This window comes from Dysidea avara, chromosome 9, assembly GCF_963678975.1.
Source record: "Dysidea avara chromosome 9, odDysAvar1.4, whole genome shotgun sequence".
Lineage (NCBI taxonomy): Eukaryota > Metazoa > Porifera > Demospongiae > Dictyoceratida > Dysideidae > Dysidea > Dysidea avara.
Genome location: NC_089280.1, coordinates 18,248,545 through 18,267,307, shown reverse-complemented (window position 1 = coordinate 18,267,307; position 18,763 = coordinate 18,248,545). Strand labels below are relative to the sequence as shown.

Here is an 18,763-nt window from a genome sequence, read left to right as displayed (position 1 = left end):
TGTCAACTATCAACTTTACTGCTACTAAAAGATTGGCTGAAATGCTTTCAGATCAGTAAACCAGCAACTTTATAGTTTTCTTGTATTCCTAATAAAGCCATTTTGATGTGGTGTGTTAATTAGTTCATACATATATCTAATCATATCCATATATAGCTAAATTCAGTTCATATACAACATTGCTATTATTAACAGGCTATATTAGGTAATGTACAAAACTCCAGAGACTGCCAAACTAGTATGTGGCTTGTGTATTATCATGATTACTGATTACTAAAATTTGCTTGTGAGGTATTTAACATTTCATCAGTAGACCTTACAGTTGTACTCAGGACCACTCACATTGAATAGGAATACTGGTCTTAGATATCTTGCCCCGCCCAACTTGCTATGTATGTTTATTTCAGTACTGTATATAGATAGGCTGGAATATGTAATGCCTAAAAGAATAAACTCCTTAAACGTAATCATTATGTCTGACTGCAAGTAGCTACATTGCACAATCATAATTGTACTTGTATGATAGCAAAAAGTTGGAAGATGGCTGTGAGAGTTTACTATTCTGGCTTGTGTGTGAGATTAGTTGTGTCAGTGTGAAACTGCATGAGACTCATGTGTGTATTCATAGGCATGATGCTTTGTGATATACCATGCTTTTTTTCAGGACAACACTAGCTGCCACAAAGAACAGCAGTGTACTGGCTCCATCTAGTAATGTTACACAGAGAAAATGTTTGTATTTACCTCCATACGTTGTAATGCTGTCAACAGTTTCCATATAAGGCAAACTAGAGTAATCACCCATCAACAGTGGAGCCCATTAGACTAGTGTGTGGCTAGTTTAGCATGTTCTCAGTATATTCATGATTACTAAAATGTACATATTAGGTATTCTACAGATAACATCTGTTGGCTGTTGGCCTAATAGTATGCTAAGAACTCTTTTGTCAAAAAAATACCCAGGCATTTAAGTAGTTTTGCAGCCATATATAGACAAGGACCTTTAGGGACCCAACTTACCTCAAGATTTTAATATATGTTACATTCCTTTCTTGTTCTCTGGTGTCTACAATATGATAGTATTGTATGGTTCAAACTGACTCGGACGTGGCATCTATCAATTAGGGGTGTACTTCAAAAAAAGTGTTTAAGCCAGCATGACTGGTTACAAGCCTCAACTGGTTAGAGGCATAGGCCACTCATTCTTCACATCTGTAACCAACATGGGTGTGATTTCCTGCTCGTCTTTGCCAACGATCACTCAAATTTCTGAAGGGATTTTTGCACCATGTTAACAAGGGGCTAGCATGTCAATAATTACTAGTTTTTCATTGCATAGCTAGCTACCATCTGCAACAACAAAAGAAGGATAGTTAACTCACTGCTTGTTTCACAGCACTATATAATAGATCAGTGTTCTCACCGTGAAGATGAGTGGCCTATACAACCCAACCCAGGCCCTATTTCTGAGCAGTAAGTGACATGACAAAAAAGTGGTCTACCTATGTAGTCGTGACCTGCAGAATTAACTAGCACAAGTATATAAACATTATGAAGTACATTATCATTTAGTACTGCAATCAAAGTTCATAAAAAATATCGATTGCTTGCTATACCTGTAGAACAAACCACTAAACTTGGTGTGGATCACTATATGGGGTTATACTGCAAAAGTCAAACATGTGTGAGAATGTGTGTACAAGATGCCATAATAGAGCGATCACTCTAATAGAACATTTATTAAGAAAATCACAAAAATTTAAAAACAATAACAAAGTGTTCTTTTCACCACCACTCTGCTAGAATGGAAACCAAGACAGGTAAAAACAAGCCCCTTGAAGAGAAGTGATATTTATACCAAATGTGAAAAAGGGTACCCCAGAAAAGCCAGGGTGAAAATCTTTTCAAATCAAAGGTATTAGGCAATAATGTTAATGCCAATCATTTATAATGATGAAAGAGTGTGATGATTAAAAGTGATTGGCATTAACATCATTGATATCCATTTCTTAGCTGCCATTTGATTTCTCATCCTGAGGGCTACACCCTTGTTTCACAATGTGAGTATATCTAATATTAATAATTTAAAAGTGAAGTTGGGATAAATGCACCAAAGAGTAGTGAATCAAGAGACATGAGTATATACCACAACTGTGTCTATATGTGTGAAAAATCCTACTGTGGTATTACTACAAGTTAAAGTAGGGGTTAGAGAGCTAACAATCAATTCTCTTGGTCACTACTATTTAGCACATGGACCACTACTTCATTTTAATATCTACCCTGCAATTTTGAAAGAAGAAAGATCAGTCAATTGTCACATACATGATGACTTTCCCAACACATTGAAACTGACAATATAAATATCAATTCGGGAGGGTGCAAAGGATTCCAGAAACAGAACTTCTCATTTCGGATACTGTGTTTACATATTAATAGCTTTGGCTACTGTAATTTGCTGCAGGGAAAAGTATATAGCTATGATGTGAAGAAGCTAGATGAAAGCCACAGCTCTTGTCCAAGGGCGGCTCTTAGGAAATAATTCAAGATGACAATGTGGCTATTAACCAGTAAATTATGTGATAAGCACATATTGTGGTTTAGAAATGCATGATAGAAACTGTAACATATTTAGTGTCTTACATGATTATGCTAGAAAGACCAAGCTACAGCCACAAAAGAATTGACACTCTTTAATGTCTTGTTTTCAATTCAATCATTTACATTTGAGTTAACATAAAAGATAGAAAACATTATCCACGTGTGATGCAAAAGATGCAACTACCAACAAATTCTTTATAATGCAGCAGTAATATACTGAGAGAGGGTCACTAGGCAGTGCATCCCACTTTGTGAATTTTCATTTCTATGAATAATGGAACATGCCATTGGTAGGTAAATACACAGTCAAGTTAGTTTTCCTGTAGTTGACATTGATATAAAAACATTATACCACTGTACCGTAATCGCCATGTGCACAATTGCTGCTGCTAAATGTGTATACAAAAAAGCATGCATACATACCATCTAAAGGATGCAGCTACTAACAAAGTTTCTACAACACAACAGTAATACTGAGTAAGAGTTACTAGGCAGTACATCCCATTTTGCGTATTTCCATTTCTATGAATGATGGATCATGCCATTTGTAGTCTAGGTAAGTAAACCCCTGTGATCCACTATGTTTGTAGTTGAAGCTCAGGTTGATCCAATTGCAATGAGTATGCCACCATCCACCTGTACCATTAGGACCATGTCCATTAACTGCACAATTTCCACTCTATTTGTCATTGTCTCTATCGCGAGTGGTGAATTGTTGTCCACTTAAGGAATATTTAGTAAATGGATCCCATGGAGTAATCCCAGTAAATCCTGATATACTTAGTGTATAGCTTGTATTTGGTGATCCTACACTGAAGTGATTATAGTGGAGATAAGTGTCAGTTCCATTGGCAAATGTGAGGTCTATCCATAGTTCCCATTGTCTTTTACTGGTTAAGCAGTGTAGGGAGTGCAGTCCGCACCAAAATTCAGTTTGGAGATTACCAAATCCTAGTTCATATTCCCACCAGAATCTATTGAAGTCTTCATTAACACCTTGTATTCTCCTCTGGATTACCATCCATCCTCCACCATCAGTTAGTGTGTCACAATATCCTTGTGTTGTATGTCCTGATGTGGTTGTTGAGCAGGGATCCCTGATGGTATATATTCCTGGAGATGGTCTCTTTGTAGCAAAGTAGTTACCTTTAGCTGTAACACTACAACAGTTATCTATCACAGATCCATCAACTGTTGTAGCACTAACTAGAACTAGTACTGTTATAACAATTGTAACAACAATCATTGTCAACTATCAACTTTACTGCTACTAAAAGATTGGCTGAAATGATCAGTAAACACACAACTTTATAGTGGTCTTGTACTTCCTAATATGGCTGTTTTGAGATGTTGTGTATAGTACTTACATCTAATCACGTCTGTTTTATGTACAGCATTGCTATTCTATATTAGGTAATGTACAAAACTCTGGAGCCCATCAAACTAGTGTATGGCTTGTTTATTATGTGAAAGTATTCTCACGATTGCTAGAATTTACACATAAGGTATATAACCCAGCTGTTGTGGCTCCTTTGGCACATGCCTAGACTGCATGTTGCTGGGGATCAAGTCACTACTGCATTCTTCACGTTTTAGTTACATGTTTCTGACTCCCTGTATTCACAGGCTTTAAGCCTTCTCACAGGTCCCTAGTGGGATAGCATTCACAGAGTAATGTATGTGAAGTGCTATTATGTATGTATGTTATACAAATCACAAGATAATATAAAGATTTTTCTGTTACACTGGTTTCTGGCTCCGAGTAGACATTGGGTGACCTGCAGTTCGAATCCTGGGGTTGGAGGGATTTTTTTCCTTACTTGGCCCCTTTTCTGTTGCATCTTATTAGCTATAAGCCATTGAAGTCAAAGTCCTTGTAATTAGGTTAGGTAATCCTAAGGCTGCACACATGTTGCTGTCAGACCTTCAGTGCTGGCCACTGTAAAGTGCTAATAATAATAATAAACTGAAGTCAGCAAGATGAAATTACTGTTGTGTGTGGTGTTTTCAGTATTGTATATATGTAACCGGATTTGCGAAAAGGGGTCCTCCACACACATCCAATTTACCAACTTTGACAATCTGTAACTTCAGATTGGAAAAAGCTAATGCCTTGAACTTTGGTCAGTACTGGGTACCAGCAAAGCGTAATGGATGGAGAAAACTTCAGGCTTATATGTTACTTGAACACAAAGTTATGGTCTTCCAAGTTCATAGAATTGGATGTGCGTGGAAGACCCCTTTTCGCAAATCCAGTCACATATGTGGTAGGTGTTGCTACAGAAACTTTAGCATCTTGATAGTGACATTATAGTGATCTTAACACTATATGCTAAATAAGTAAGTCACTTAATATGGTTATAAGTTTAGTACAGTATGTATATACCTAATGTAATGTTAATAGACTACATAAAGTTACATTCATGCATTCCTTCACGGTTGTGGGGTAATTGAATTGACTTTTTGTTAATCGTCAAAAACCTTCTGAAGTGCTTTGTCATTGGTTCACGGATCTTTTTGAAGAACAACCCATTCACAAGAACATAAAAGAACTGCAGCACAAATTCAGTGTTAGGAATAATGACATAGTCCACAAGGTCTTGATAAACCTGAGTGCTGGTGAAAAAACTTCAATGGTATCAGGAACAGGCCATTGCCAGAGGTGACCACAAGTAACATGATGATGGACTTCCTGTTCCATATGATGTTGTTCGTGCTTCTTCTTTAAGGCCTTAAGATTTCCAGACTGGCTGTTGTGTCCTGCTAGCCTCATCTCCTTCTCAATTTGTTTTTGAACCTGATAAGCTTTCACAGCTAAGTAAACATTGAGGGCAGTTGTAAGGATTGATGTCACAAAAGCTGGTAATATGATAACAAAGATAAGTCCAATGAAGCCACTTCCACTAAACAAACAAGTTCCATTTTTTGGGATGTCAGTGATACCATTTACATCTAACAGAACACTGAAAGCAGTAGGTATGACAGCTAACACCCACATAGCAATGATGTTATAACACGAAGTGTCATCATTTTCTTGTGCTTGAAAGGAGAAGTTACCACTATCACCTTGTCAGCTGCTATCATCACAAATGGTACAATATTTACATTATACGAAGCTTCAATGGATAGCAACTGATTGGAGACTCCACTCCTAACTGGTAACTAATCATCATTGTGCTAGTGATCAAGGTGTCTGATAGTGTAAATATCGTCCCAGCAATCAGTAGGTTAGTTAGAAATATATTATGAGCCTTGTGTAAGCTTCTGGTAGTTTTGATAGTGAAGATGACCCAGCCAGCCTGGAGCAAGTTGACCATTGTAGCGGCAACCAGCCTGAACACCAAGGACAGGTAGGGGACATATCCTGGAAGATCAGAGCCTTGATCATCTGTTTCTTGATTGGTAGAGTAAGCCATTTCACTCATCTCTGTACTATGATCCACACAGGACCACACACCACTAGTATTGAGAAACACGCTCAAACTGGTGTGTTGTCAACACTATCTATTTATAAACAGTAGACGAAGTCCTTGTAGTTAACAACACAAAGAATCTGACAATTAGCACAACTTATATTTGTCTGATGGTATAGCTTCACAAGTTGACAATTAGAAGCACATCAGAGCTGTGCGTACTAGCTGCTATGCAATGTATATTATGATATTGATGTACTGTAGCATTCATCTATCTCTTACTAATGCATGTGCTGATATACATGCCAGACATAATGTATGTATTCCATGGCCATCCCCCATAAGTACCTAACTAGAGGATTTCTGTGCATATTTCAGTCTTTGCAAGTGATGGGGCACCACAACCCATTACATGCACTGTTATAGTACACTTATGCAAAAAAATACTTAATTTCTGGAACATGTGTCAGCTCACCACAACTCCTAAATGCAAAATTTCACAAGTAGCTATGTACTTAATTTCTGTGAAACACGTCAGCACAACACTGATTCCATAGATGCAGCCAAACCTATATAATATCTTTTCAAACCATAATTTGAAATGTGTAATATACATAAATGTCAATTGTTAACATTCCTAGCTTGCATGGCTACCTACATGGAGACAACCAGAATGAACTACAAGATAATTCATCTTATCCCATACAGTATAAGTGCTGGCAACCTACATACCAATCTCTTGAGCAATCAATATCTCAATAAATTAAAGTGTCCTGTACTATATGATATCATACAATTATAACCACCAGGTTTAAATACTTGCCACCGACTTGGTGCCAGTGTTGGTGATTTCCATACCAATCTCTTGAGCAAACTTCCTACATCCTGTACAATGACTGCAACCATCATGTTACCCAGTCTGTCATCTTTTGTAGTAGATAGTAGTGCTACGTATTCAGTCATGAATGAATTTAATGGGCAGTACTTGTTATCTCTACACTCTGGTGACGGCTTCCATATGAGCCTCTCTTGTGAGTAATCTTCCAACATCTACTATCAATAAATTTAAACACCTTGTTCAAACATTTGGCACAAGGCATCAACTTCCATTCCAGTCTCTTGAACAATCTTCCTATATCCACTGTCTCAATAAGTTAATACAAGTACATGAAAAAATTTGGAATTTTCAACTAAAGTAGCACATCGATAAAAAGTACTGAAACAAGTTGGAGTAGTCCATGATGTTAAATCACCGTAAAATAATAAGAAGTGTTATATCCCTACTGTGTTCAAGATACCATAACAGAAATGCACAGTATAGGGATATAGCTAACACTTCTTATTGTTTTACGGTGATTTAATATCATGGACTACTCCAACTTGTTTCAGTGCTTTTTCAGAGACCTCAACCTAGAAAGTGCACTTGGAGTGAGACCTGAGGTTAAAATGAGTGAGATCTTGTCTTAGTAGAAAAATCCTGTAAAAAATCGCAAATTTCGCTACTTCCTTTGGCTATTTTCAGCCGGCTATACCTCTCCATTTTTAGCTATTATAGAACTTTGCGTGGGCGAGATCAAAGGAAAAAGTGTACTTTAAATTTCATAAAGTACACTCTCAGCCGACCAACTGCTTCATCGACCACAAAGAGTGCTCTATTGCACCGCAAAGAGTGCTTTATTCGTTCAATAAAGCACTCTTTACGGTGCAATAAAGCACTCTTTGTGGGCAATAAAGCACAGTTGCCCACGTGCCTTAGTGTAGGCTAATAGCCTATGGGGCTCGCGCCAGTACGACTAATCACCCAAGCCGGTGAAGGCTGATAGCCTCGCCGCGCTGAGTGATCAATCACCCCAGCCAATACGAGTATCAGTATGACCAACTATTTGCTTCTTTCAACATCCGAAACCGTGCTCGACTTACTGCTCTCTCTCACTCATCTGGTACTAGTAGTGGATGGCTCAAAGCTATTCCTCAAGTCTCCCTTGCTCTGGCTATTCCTGGTCCTGAGTTGTTTGTTGTTGGCCTTCGTTTGTGGCTCGGAATCCCTCTATTTCCACTTTCCCCATTATGTGTGTGTCTTACTTCCATTGACCAATTTGGTGACCATCTTCTAGAATGTTCTCATGGTCCTATGAGAATTTGTCGCCATGATGCTCTAGTTGACATTGTATGTCATGCTTTGTCCCAGAGTCACTCAGGAGTTTTGAAGGAACAACGTGTTTCTTATGAAGATAATTCTCGCCCAGGTGATGTGTACCACCCTGACTTTCAGCATGGTCGTCCAGCTTATTTTGATGTGTCTGTTCGTAGCACTACCCAGCCTTCTCACATTTCTTTTTCTTCTTTTTGTGCTGGGGTAGCTGCTGCAGCAGGTGAGTTAGCCAAGGACCAGAGACATCAAGATGCTGTAGAGGAGGCAGGGTGTGACTTTGTCCCACTTGTTGTAGAAACTTTTGGTTTTTGGTCACCATTTGTGCTTCAGACCCTTCGTACCATCGCTGAACGCACCACAGCCAGAAGTGGTGCATCAACCAAACAGGCTCGTAAACATTTGTTACAACAACTTTCAGTTTCTTTATGGACGAACAATGCCCGTATGATTTTACGGTACTGGGCTTTGCAGTGTGAGGACTCTGATTCTCCTTTCCCCAAGCCCCTGTTGTAATTAATTGTGTTTGTAGTTTAGTTGTAGAGTAATTTGTATTGTAACTGTATTATACAAACAAAAAAAAAAAAAAAAACGAGCTGCACCATTCGATTGCTTTTATAGACATACCTAAATGCTTCGATGATGGGTGGGAGAAGGTAACGTTGCTGTTACGTTTGTTAATGTAAATGGACAAGTCCTGGAGATATCACGGAAATACTTCACCATGTGACTCACAATAGAATCGATTGTGACTTGCGAGCAAAACCTGCCAAAAGACGCTATGAACGTCTACTATGCCAAACTATGGTGAAATACGCGTGAGTTACTTTGTTAAACTAGTTTGTGTGCGTTCAGGCTGCTAATAATTCGTGAAACGATTGTTAGTTACGAGTCCTAGTGTATGGTGAAGCTACACGACTAGAAAGTTCCATAAATCATTTAAAGCATAGCCTTGCTCGTGCTATATGAAAAAAAGTACGAGGCGCGCGGCCGAGATGCTAATAAAGCACTCGGCTTCGCCTGAGGCAAAAAAAAAAAAAAGTACGAGGCGCGCCTCCGAGATGCTAATAAAGCACTCGGCTTCGCCTGAGGCTCAGGCGAAGCCGAGTGCTTTATTAGCATCTCGGCCGCGCGCCTCGTACTTTTTTCATACAGCACTCGCGGCTATGCTTTAACATATACTTAGCACTGTTGTGTGAGAGGTTTGAAGTGAAGTGAAATTAACTTCAGTACATAAGAGCTTAATTTTTCAAGAATTGCAATGCGCCGGTGAGATGGAAAACCATGCGTGCGAGCATGCGTGCGAGCATGCGTGCGAGCATGCGTGCGAGCATGCGTGCGAGCATGCGTGAGACAACAATCTGATGCGTGTGTCGCGTGAGAGTTGAGGTGTCTGACTTTTTATCAATGTGCTATATGGTCCCTACCAGCGTTGAAACCGGGTCACATTTTCTCCGGGTCCGACCCGGATTGGATCACGTGATAAACGAAATTGTTCGTTTGACGCCGTGGAAACTTATAAGCGCTATTTCGTGGCTCTTTCGCCACGCCCACTTATCGCGTTACAAACATACGCTCAGTCACGCCCCGCCCATTCATTTTTTTTTTTTATTAGCAAGTGCAGTATGTAACACGAAACTGAGGGTATCTATGGTGAGGGGTAGCTATTGTCAGTAGGTGAAGACCTTTTTTTTTTTGATCAACCTACGACTAGCTGAAGTTGCAATTCCAAAGTGGAACCCCCCTTTTTAAAAGTCTGGATCCGCCCCTGTTTACTCAACACGAATCGAACGCTCAAAACGTAGTCTCACTCACTGTAGACTAGAGCTCTTATCGCACGCCTCGGCTTTAATTAATCCGGGTCAGTGAGTCATCAGGGTGCTTGTTTGGGCTTAGCAAGGGGCAGTCATTTCCATACCGCCTCGCGACCGGGATCAAAAAGTTTGATCGCCAAAATAATGCCTTGATCACTTGATTTCATCTTTCCAAGAGCCTTAATTCTTGATCAATTTTAAACAGCTAGCTTTCATCCTCGTAATGATAATTTACCTCACCATACATAAATATGTGGGCACTGAAATATTCAACGGCACAAAGAAAGAAGACACTAGTCACTGTATTTACAAATTAGTTTAAAGGGACAATGTGCTGTTTACAACATCTGACTATTTTGGGGCCCAACAAAATCATATGATGCTTGTACTTTACCACCTGCGACATGAACTTGACAAGATACACAATGCAATGAGCTGGTCTTGGACAAGCGTTGAGTGGCTTTCATACATCAAAACGTAATACAGCATGTAAACAGCGCATTGTCCCTTTAATACATTGAGGCATTGAGGTAAACATCCTTTATGGAGGATAAAAATTAATTGCACCATGATATTATGTTACATATATGATTTTAACCAGTAGCTATATCAGTTTAACCAGGCTGACTGTAGTCCTGCAGGCCTTCAACACTTGTGCTCTTTTCAAACATAAAGAAACAGCCTAGACAATTGATTTGTGCTGGCATAATATAGGTAGACAAAACAAGGTGTAATTGTATGGTAACATAGTACAATTGAGTGTAACACTTATACAATCGAGTGTAACACTTTACACTTGAGTGCATAACTACTAGCAAGAGTTCCGTTTTTATATTATGAACTCTTGCTACTAGCTACACAGCATTCTTCTGTTGTACATGATGTGTAGGAAATGATTGCTCCATTAAATAACAATCATCTCCTACACATACCTTACAGGAAGAGCAATATGAATAGCCCATGCATAATTTTGTTCAATTTTTATGTGACTTGCTAACTTTGGTGCAGTCACATTATGCAACAGCCCTTTATATAATACTCACTATAACTTTCAAAGGGGCTGTAGCATATTGGTATAAAACAATGCATAGGATGATTTGTTGACAATTATGCCAAAGTGTAATGGGTATAAAAGCAGACCCATGTTTTTCCCAAGGATTCCTCTGCGGCATAGAGATAACATATACTACCCGTTAAATTTATTTATGGTAGCGCTACTACCTACTATAAAAGATGACAGACTGCATGGAATCTGATTGGCGATACTGCATCACATGTATCACAGATGTCATGTCAACTCATGTGATGCAGTATCGCCAATCAGATGTGCCTATAAACGTTTGACAGACTTTTGTCTAATTGAAACACTATACATACGTCATGTGATGCAAACATCATATACTGCCCATTAGAACCAAGCCACTTGTATGTACTAGACCTATTTTGACTCTATTTCTCTATGGTTTTAAAGCTACCGTAAATCAGGAAAAATTTGTCATAGAAATGCATTTCCTGTGCATTAGTTGTTAACAGATTAACATTTAAATTAAACAGAGACAAATTTATATGTACAAAATTCAGCAGTTCAAGGTTTACAAATTCTTGTCAACTGTTATGACTATACAAACTATGAATATACAATGTAAAAATATTTGCGGGTTAAATTCTTCAAAGCAAGGCTCAAACTTTAATCTGATTTTGTACTAGCAGGTTCCTTGGAATTCTGGGCAGTTGGTGCTGCCTGTATCTTTTCATCTTTAGGCAGTGTCCTATAAAAGTAATCTTTGTTGACATGGGTAGATTCCCAGATCTTTGTATCCTCCTTCTTCTGCCTGGTTAACAGCCATGTAGTAATTATGACTGGATTGCCATCAAGTTGCAGTTTCCTCAGTCCAGACCAAGTGCAAGTAGAACAGGAGTCGCCTTGTTCCGAATTGTTAAATGTAACAGCCCAACCTATAGTTCCAAAACTCTCTGAACCATCTTTGTCATATGTGCCTATATACAAGAGTGACAGATATGGTCCCAAAATTGAAACACTATACACATGTTATGTGAACTATATAGCTGCAAACAAGTAACCGTATCTGTTATTATTAATTACCACAATTTTATGATAAACACAACACAAATTCAGTATGCAGCTTACCTCTTAATTCATACCAACCCTCAGCATTTCCCACAGTTGAGTTGAATCTACCTACTAACACACCCTCCTCAGTGCTATCACGAATCTCCATCACAGAACCCAGTTCATTGTACCATGGTCCTACCAGGGATTTGGGAGTGCTAACTATATAGAGGCAAACAATATAACTTATTGCTACACATAGTACAGTTATCTATTATTATAACTCCAAAGACTTACTTGTTTTCTTGTCAGCCATTTTCAGCTACAACTGATTAAATTCCTTCTTCTTATTAATGACCACATTACTGTTGATTTCTATATTCATAGTTATGATTTCTGTATTTATAGTTATGATTTCACAGAATCTTCCTTGAAAACAAATCAATGGGCAATTTATGTGGCTGCAAGACCATATATGTGCATTAACAACTATGTAGACAATCTAGTCAGTAATGATCAGGAAGTATAGCTGCTGCAGCCACCTGTAATAGAATAATAAATTTGTCACACATTTAAGGAAATAATCAGAGTCAATTACAGACACACTTGCATTCATTATAAATACATCTTGTGGGTGCAGATAAATAGATGCATAAATATAATAGTTCACTACCCCCTTCTAAAAAGCTTGTCCCAAGTTTGGTAACTAAGGCTGAAGGTTGTCCATGTGTTGGTAATGTGTTATATATCAGTCTGTGATATACTTCATATCAGTCTGTGATATACTTCATATCAGTCTGTGATATACTTCATATCAGTCTGTGATATACTTTGGTGTTGATACCACCTTAGTGTTTGTCCCATTTGTAATTTTCAGGAGTCTTAACTTCCACAATAGTTCACTTTCCTTCCCATTTATAGACCACTTGACAGCCAAACTGGATCTCTATGTTAATCATAGTGAAACTTTTGGTTACGTGCAGCAGAGGCCTAATTTTTATGAGCTAAATAAACTGTGCTAACTTAGCCTGTAGCTCTGCAGTGTTAGTGTTTGGATCAAAGGCAGTTGGTGGTTTAAATGGTGAACATTGTGGCTACCATCCAAACATTAGTTGAAATGAGATACTCCTGTTGAAGAGTGTTGTGTTGGTCTATATGCATATAGGTAATACCAATGGCAAGTAACACTCCCAGTTATCTTCTTGGTCCACACAACACCTGACTATTTGCAATATAGAATGGAAAAAGAGGTCAATCATTCCATCTCCTTGGGGGATAGTAGGCCATGGTTCTAGACTTCTGGATGCCAAGGACTTGCAGCACTTGAGATAAGGACAGCTTTCAAAGTTCCTAGAGTGTATGACCGTTGGTTCTTTTGAAGTGGTGCCTGAGTTAACAGATGGTAACTTTGACACTTGACATGCATTGCATTGTTAACAGCATTGTTGTACATCATCAGCTAAACCAGCCCAATATTGTAGGTGTTGTAGATGGCTCAAGGTTTTAACACCAAGGGTACCGTTACCTGAAATTTTCAAGTATCCTTAGTGGGAATATCTTGTGCCTCAGACTCTGGATGCAAGGTATAGTAGGTGGTACTAATAGAACAGTGACGCTATCTGAAGTTGGACTGGGACAGTAAGTACAACAAATGACATTATCAGCAATACATACTGTAATTTGTATCTGCCATACCAATAGCGCTCAGCTGTCTACCAATTAATGGGTCTGGGTAAACCCCAGTTGCCAGACCACTACTTTTTGTGTGTGGGTGGGCACCCACCCCCCACACAAAACATAAAAGTGATCTGGTTACGTGTGACTAGCTCAAGATATGCCGTAAAAGAGGTTTAAGATGTGCACATACATATATGTAACTTCATACTATTTAGTTGGTATTTTAGTGAACTAGCCACTTTACAATTAGCCAAAAGTCAGTCAGTCTTTTGGCCACAACTAGCTCCCCTTTTAGCCCCCGAAAAGAGATATTGTGTCAGTAAGTATATTATATAAATGTAGTGAGTATTTACATCTTGTGACCTACTACTGAGGAAATTGGTACTATGTGCCACAGTTGAACTTTATAGATGCATGGAAGTTTCATAGTTGGGTAATTGATTAGTGGAGGTTGTTACCAAAGTATCTTACAAGCAGTGTTGGGAGTAATGCACCTATCAATGTATTGCCCCCCCCCCCTCGGGCGTAAGTGGGGCCTTACAGGGGGAATTGACACGAAACTGCTGCCCCACTATGGGGCATTTGATGATCGTTCAGTAAGAACCAAAATTTTTTTTTTTTGTAACTTCCTTCGCTATGTCAAATCCCGAGTAAATCCCGCGTTGCAACTGGGGCCAACGGTGGGGATTTGACACGATAGGTTTGCCCTACTATGGGGCATTAATTTGACATTCGGCTGTGTCAAATCCCCACTATAGCCCCATATATGCCCGAGGGGGGGTAGTGGGGCAATACATTGATAGGTGCATAACGCGTTACGTAATATTATTACTTTTGTGGTATCTAAGTAATATAACGAAATACAGGTAATATAACTCAAGTTACTTTACTTACAAATGTAACGCGTTACCTAAGTAATATAGTTACTGTAACGAGTCTAATACTACGTAATATTATTACTACAAGTAACGAAGTTACTAATCTCGTTAGTAATCCACTGAGTAATGCCTAGCCACAACGAAGTATTGGAGCCTACTGAATGAAGCTTATTCACCAGCTTCTTACTTATAACCAAGATTTGCACATTGCCCAACAACGAAATTATGTCACGTGATAAGGTGGTACTGAGTTTCACACGTGACAGCTTAAGGCTGTGGACACAAAGTAATATAATATGTAATATTATTATAGTTACTCTATTTTATGAGTAATATGTAACTGTAACTAAATAGTTCAGTTGCAAGTAATATGTAATATGTAACTAGTTACTTTTAAAAAGTAGCTTGCCCAACACTGCTCAGTGGCGGATCCAGGATGGGGCATTTGGGGCAAATGCCCCCCCCCCCCCCCCCCCCCCCCTTCAAGAAATTGCATACAAGATCGAGATACTCTAATAGAGCAGTCAATTACTCTAATAAAGCAGTCACAATGTTCATGAGGCAGTGTAGCTTACCTATGAAGCTATAAATAGGATTTTATTTTACATAACAGATGTGATATAGTTGGTAAGGATAACTAGCTATTATTGTTGTGACCTTTTTTTTTTTTTTTTTTTTTTTGGTCTTCAACTGGTTTTCAGCAAGTTTTTTTTGGTCTTCAACTGTATTTCAGAAAAGTGCCCCCCCTCTTTCGAAACTCTGGATCCGCCCCTGCTGCTTACAAGACAACCATGTATATGTGTATAATAGAATGAGCACCATGCAAGGCCTTACCAATGAATTTATAAACATCCCCTTCAATCTAACCTCCCCAATCCTCTCACTGGGACATTCTATACCTTATACTGTTGAATTCTTTACAAGTATCACCACATGTTCAGAATCCCCATGCTGTTTTCTTAGAAACACCTTGCTTGTCTCATTCTGATGTCTGGGGTTTTGGTCACATGATGCCTGTGACCAACATTAGCAACTCTATACTGGATAATCAAGTAAAGCTGGGGTCCCTATATATAGTGTGTGGAAGTAAGACAGACTGAATCCTGTAACATTACCTCCTCCACAGGCAGCCATGCACACTATCCTCTTTGGTTACACTCTAGCCTACCTTGAAGCCATAGATATCGTTTAGAAAGTAAGTATCTTATTGAAACCTACTGTTTTCATTGGAACTAAAATTAATGTCTATTATTTATGTGGTTTGCAATACCATTAGCATTGCATCTGTTAAGAAAGTGGTCACTGTTATCCTCATCAAAAAAGACTAAGTGGGCTGATATAGTTAGGGACCCGTCGATTTCGCCAGCAAAAATTTTGGCATAATGGTTGGGTAAAAGCAATGAGCAAAATGCTGGCATAATAGGTGCAATTTTTGTGAAGTGGACATAAAAACTGCACAAAAGATCGAGATACTCTAATAGAACAGTCAGACACGCTAAAATATCGACAATGCATAGCTAATTGTTACAGGAACAACAAGTGACAATCGAGGTACCCTAATAAAACAGTCACACATGTTAAGCAATATTAGCTGGCTTCTTGCTTTACATGTTAGAAGTAATTTTTGATCGAGATACTCTAATAGAACAGTCACTTTAAGGCGAAACTGTAGCTTTGCACTTGTAAATATTCAATTAACAAAGATCAGTGCTGAGCAAAATTTATAATTCTTGAGCAAAATATGGAGCATAATAGGTGAAAAATAAAAGAATTGCTGGAAAGAAAAATAGGTAGAAAAAAAAGCAAAATAGACTGGTCCCTAGATATAGTTTACTTCTTGGAATGATATTGATGCAATGGTTCCAGCTATGTGCGTCAAATCCACTTTGACTTTGGGAGATAGACATGCAGTATGACATGTGATATGTAGGGCAATAAATTTTATGTTCCAGTTTAAGCTGTATTCATAATTTAACTTTACGTCTAATTCTGATGATCATGAATTGTATAATTATGTGGAATGGAAACCAAACAAGCTTGGAGAGACTCTTAGCTTTTTTTCATCTACCCTATTATGGTTTTAAGCTCAGTTTTAAGTGCTTATATTAATGTACTACGTAGGTGCTAATTTGACAACAGCAATCAGCTAGAAGGTAATATTTTCAGGCAAGGGTGGATTTAGGGGAAAGGGGTGCATGGGGGGAGGGGGGGAGGCTGAAGCACCCCCCCCCCCCTCCAAAACTTTACCGTGTGCTAGCTAGAAGATAGTAGAAGCTACAGTACAGGTGCAGTTGCTTTCAAAACATACATGGGGCAATGAAAACATGGAAAGAGTGAGTAGAGCTAATCTCTTCTAAGAATCCACAAGAGCAGATCAAAGGGGTAAACTGCTTAAAAAGCTGCTAAACTTTGAATACTTTAATAGACCAGTCAACTACTCTAATAGAACATTCATCATTAAACTACAAAGAACAAAAACCAACCCCTAGATTCAACTTTGAACTCAAACCACATATTGTAGCATTTATGCAGTGTCCTTTATATGAAAGTTAGTTACCACCGGTAGAAAAATGATTTCACTTATTCTAAAGGTTACAATGCTTACTAGGTTCAGTTAATATTATTGCCAAATTTGATCCCACCAAGATTTGCAAACCTTTCCTGTAAAGGCATGCCCCAGATACCCTAGAAAAACATGCTCCTCATGCTCTGCACATTGCACTATTAGTTGTATCAACCAGTTGCCACCTTTACCCCCCATTGTAGATGCCCATAGCCTAGCACCCCCATTGAGAAATCCTAGAACCGCCCATCAGGAGTACTGGGACTCGATAATTTGATGGAGAGTTATGCCTGTCCAATTAATTGTTCACAACCATCTGAGTGTTAAGTAATAACAGGGCAAGTAGTCCTTTCCATCTAGTGTACATGTAGATCTACATGGTTAGGTTGGATCTGAGTGTTTTCAGCAGTTTTGTATGTTTTTACTTTGCTATGTGAAGACTCATTGTAGCTAGCTACAATGTGATTTGTAGTTACTAAGCATTTATACTCTATTCTTAGCCATCTTTTAATTAAATCTGTGAGATACAAACAGGTATATATGACATTGAGAAAATGATGCAGATCACAGTTAGCACATGTATGCTCCTATAAAACTTTAAGTACCAAATTGTATACAGTTTTGCACATCTTGCTAACAGGTATCTCATCTACGCTACTAGTAACACTAGGTTTTGTGCTTCTCTGCATTCTTATGCTTCGTGTGTAAAGCAAGTATGTACTTTCTGAAATTGCTGCTCAACTATAATATACACCTGCAAAATCATAGTCCACTGTATGAGGTCATACCAAACGGTACCTGGATTAGTGGCTTTAACAGACTGTCCATTTTGTTCCATATTAAAGGAATATCATCCATCAGAATGAAGGATCAAATGATTTGAAACTCTAAATTACATCACTGAAGACTTGCTATTCATCCTGATCACTCAGGTCCACTGACTCTATATCAGCTTCAACTGATCTCAGTAGCAACATCAACTTAATGGTACACAGCATTATTAGAGTGCAAAACAAACCACCGGTAAAACTTTTGAAGGTAAGTCATTAACGAATAAAAGTGGACCTAAGGCACCGACTTGTAAAAGAGCTACATAGATAATGATAAAAATGCATTTCTTAAATTTGCACTTTTATTTCTTAGCACTGTTCTATTAGAGTATTTGTGAAGGAAGGCTAAATCATACTGATTCCACCATCACAGGTGGATCTAGGATTCACAAAGGGAGGGGTGTGTGTGTGTGGCTGTTAGGGGTGTTGCAACAATTATTATAGTATGGGAGAAAAGTGGTAACTGTTGATCAGTATCCATTACATTTTTTTGCAATGACTGATCTATTAAGATATTTGTACAGAAGGCATGGTACAGGGGTACAGCATGGCTTTTAAAAGCACCTTACATTTTCTTGCAATGATTCTAGTGCTATACTTCAACATGCACACTGCTTCTCGTAGATAGCTACATGTTAAACTCTTTGAGGGAATGACCTTAATCTGGCACTGCAACAGAGTTGATAATACATGTATATGACACCTTCAGATTTCTCAAACTGACTTTGAACATGTAACCACAGTTGGAGCTTACATTCATGTACGTA

At 38.5% G+C, this 18,763-nt stretch overlaps 1 protein-coding gene and 1 long non-coding RNA gene across 3 annotated transcripts; both read right to left on the bottom strand.

The window, feature by feature from the left end:
* Window positions 1–11,511: 11,511 nt before the first annotated feature.
* Window positions 11,512–12,424, bottom strand: LOC136266253 (streptavidin-V1-like). The gene is made up of 3 exons (XM_066061262.1): window positions 12,346–12,424; window positions 12,127–12,270; window positions 11,512–11,975 (listed from the first exon to the last, which is right to left on the bottom strand). Exons 1-3 carry the CDS (start codon window positions 12,362–12,364, stop codon window positions 11,665–11,667), a joined length of 474 nt encoding a protein of 157 aa, XP_065917334.1. The 5' UTR covers window positions 12,365–12,424; the 3' UTR covers window positions 11,512–11,664.
* A 5,262-nt stretch (window positions 12,425–17,686) lies between these two features.
* Window positions 17,687–18,640, bottom strand: LOC136265689 (uncharacterized). 2 transcript variants are annotated; one of them, XR_010705686.1, is made up of 2 exons: window positions 17,965–18,640; window positions 17,687–17,920 (listed from the first exon to the last, which is right to left on the bottom strand). It is a non-coding gene; the product is annotated as an uncharacterized lncRNA (long non-coding RNA). The 2 variants fall into 2 exon arrangements; XR_010705685.1 differs by having other exon boundaries at window positions 17,687–17,907.
* Between the last annotated feature and the right edge of the window lie 123 nt (window positions 18,641–18,763).

Excerpts from the sequence above, each read along its gene's own strand:
- LOC136266253 (XM_066061262.1), bottom strand. Across the intron at positions 11,976-12,126 it reads GGGTTGGTATGAATTAAGAG|GCACATATGACAAAGATGGT; the intron begins GTAAGCTGCATA and ends TCTTGTATATAG.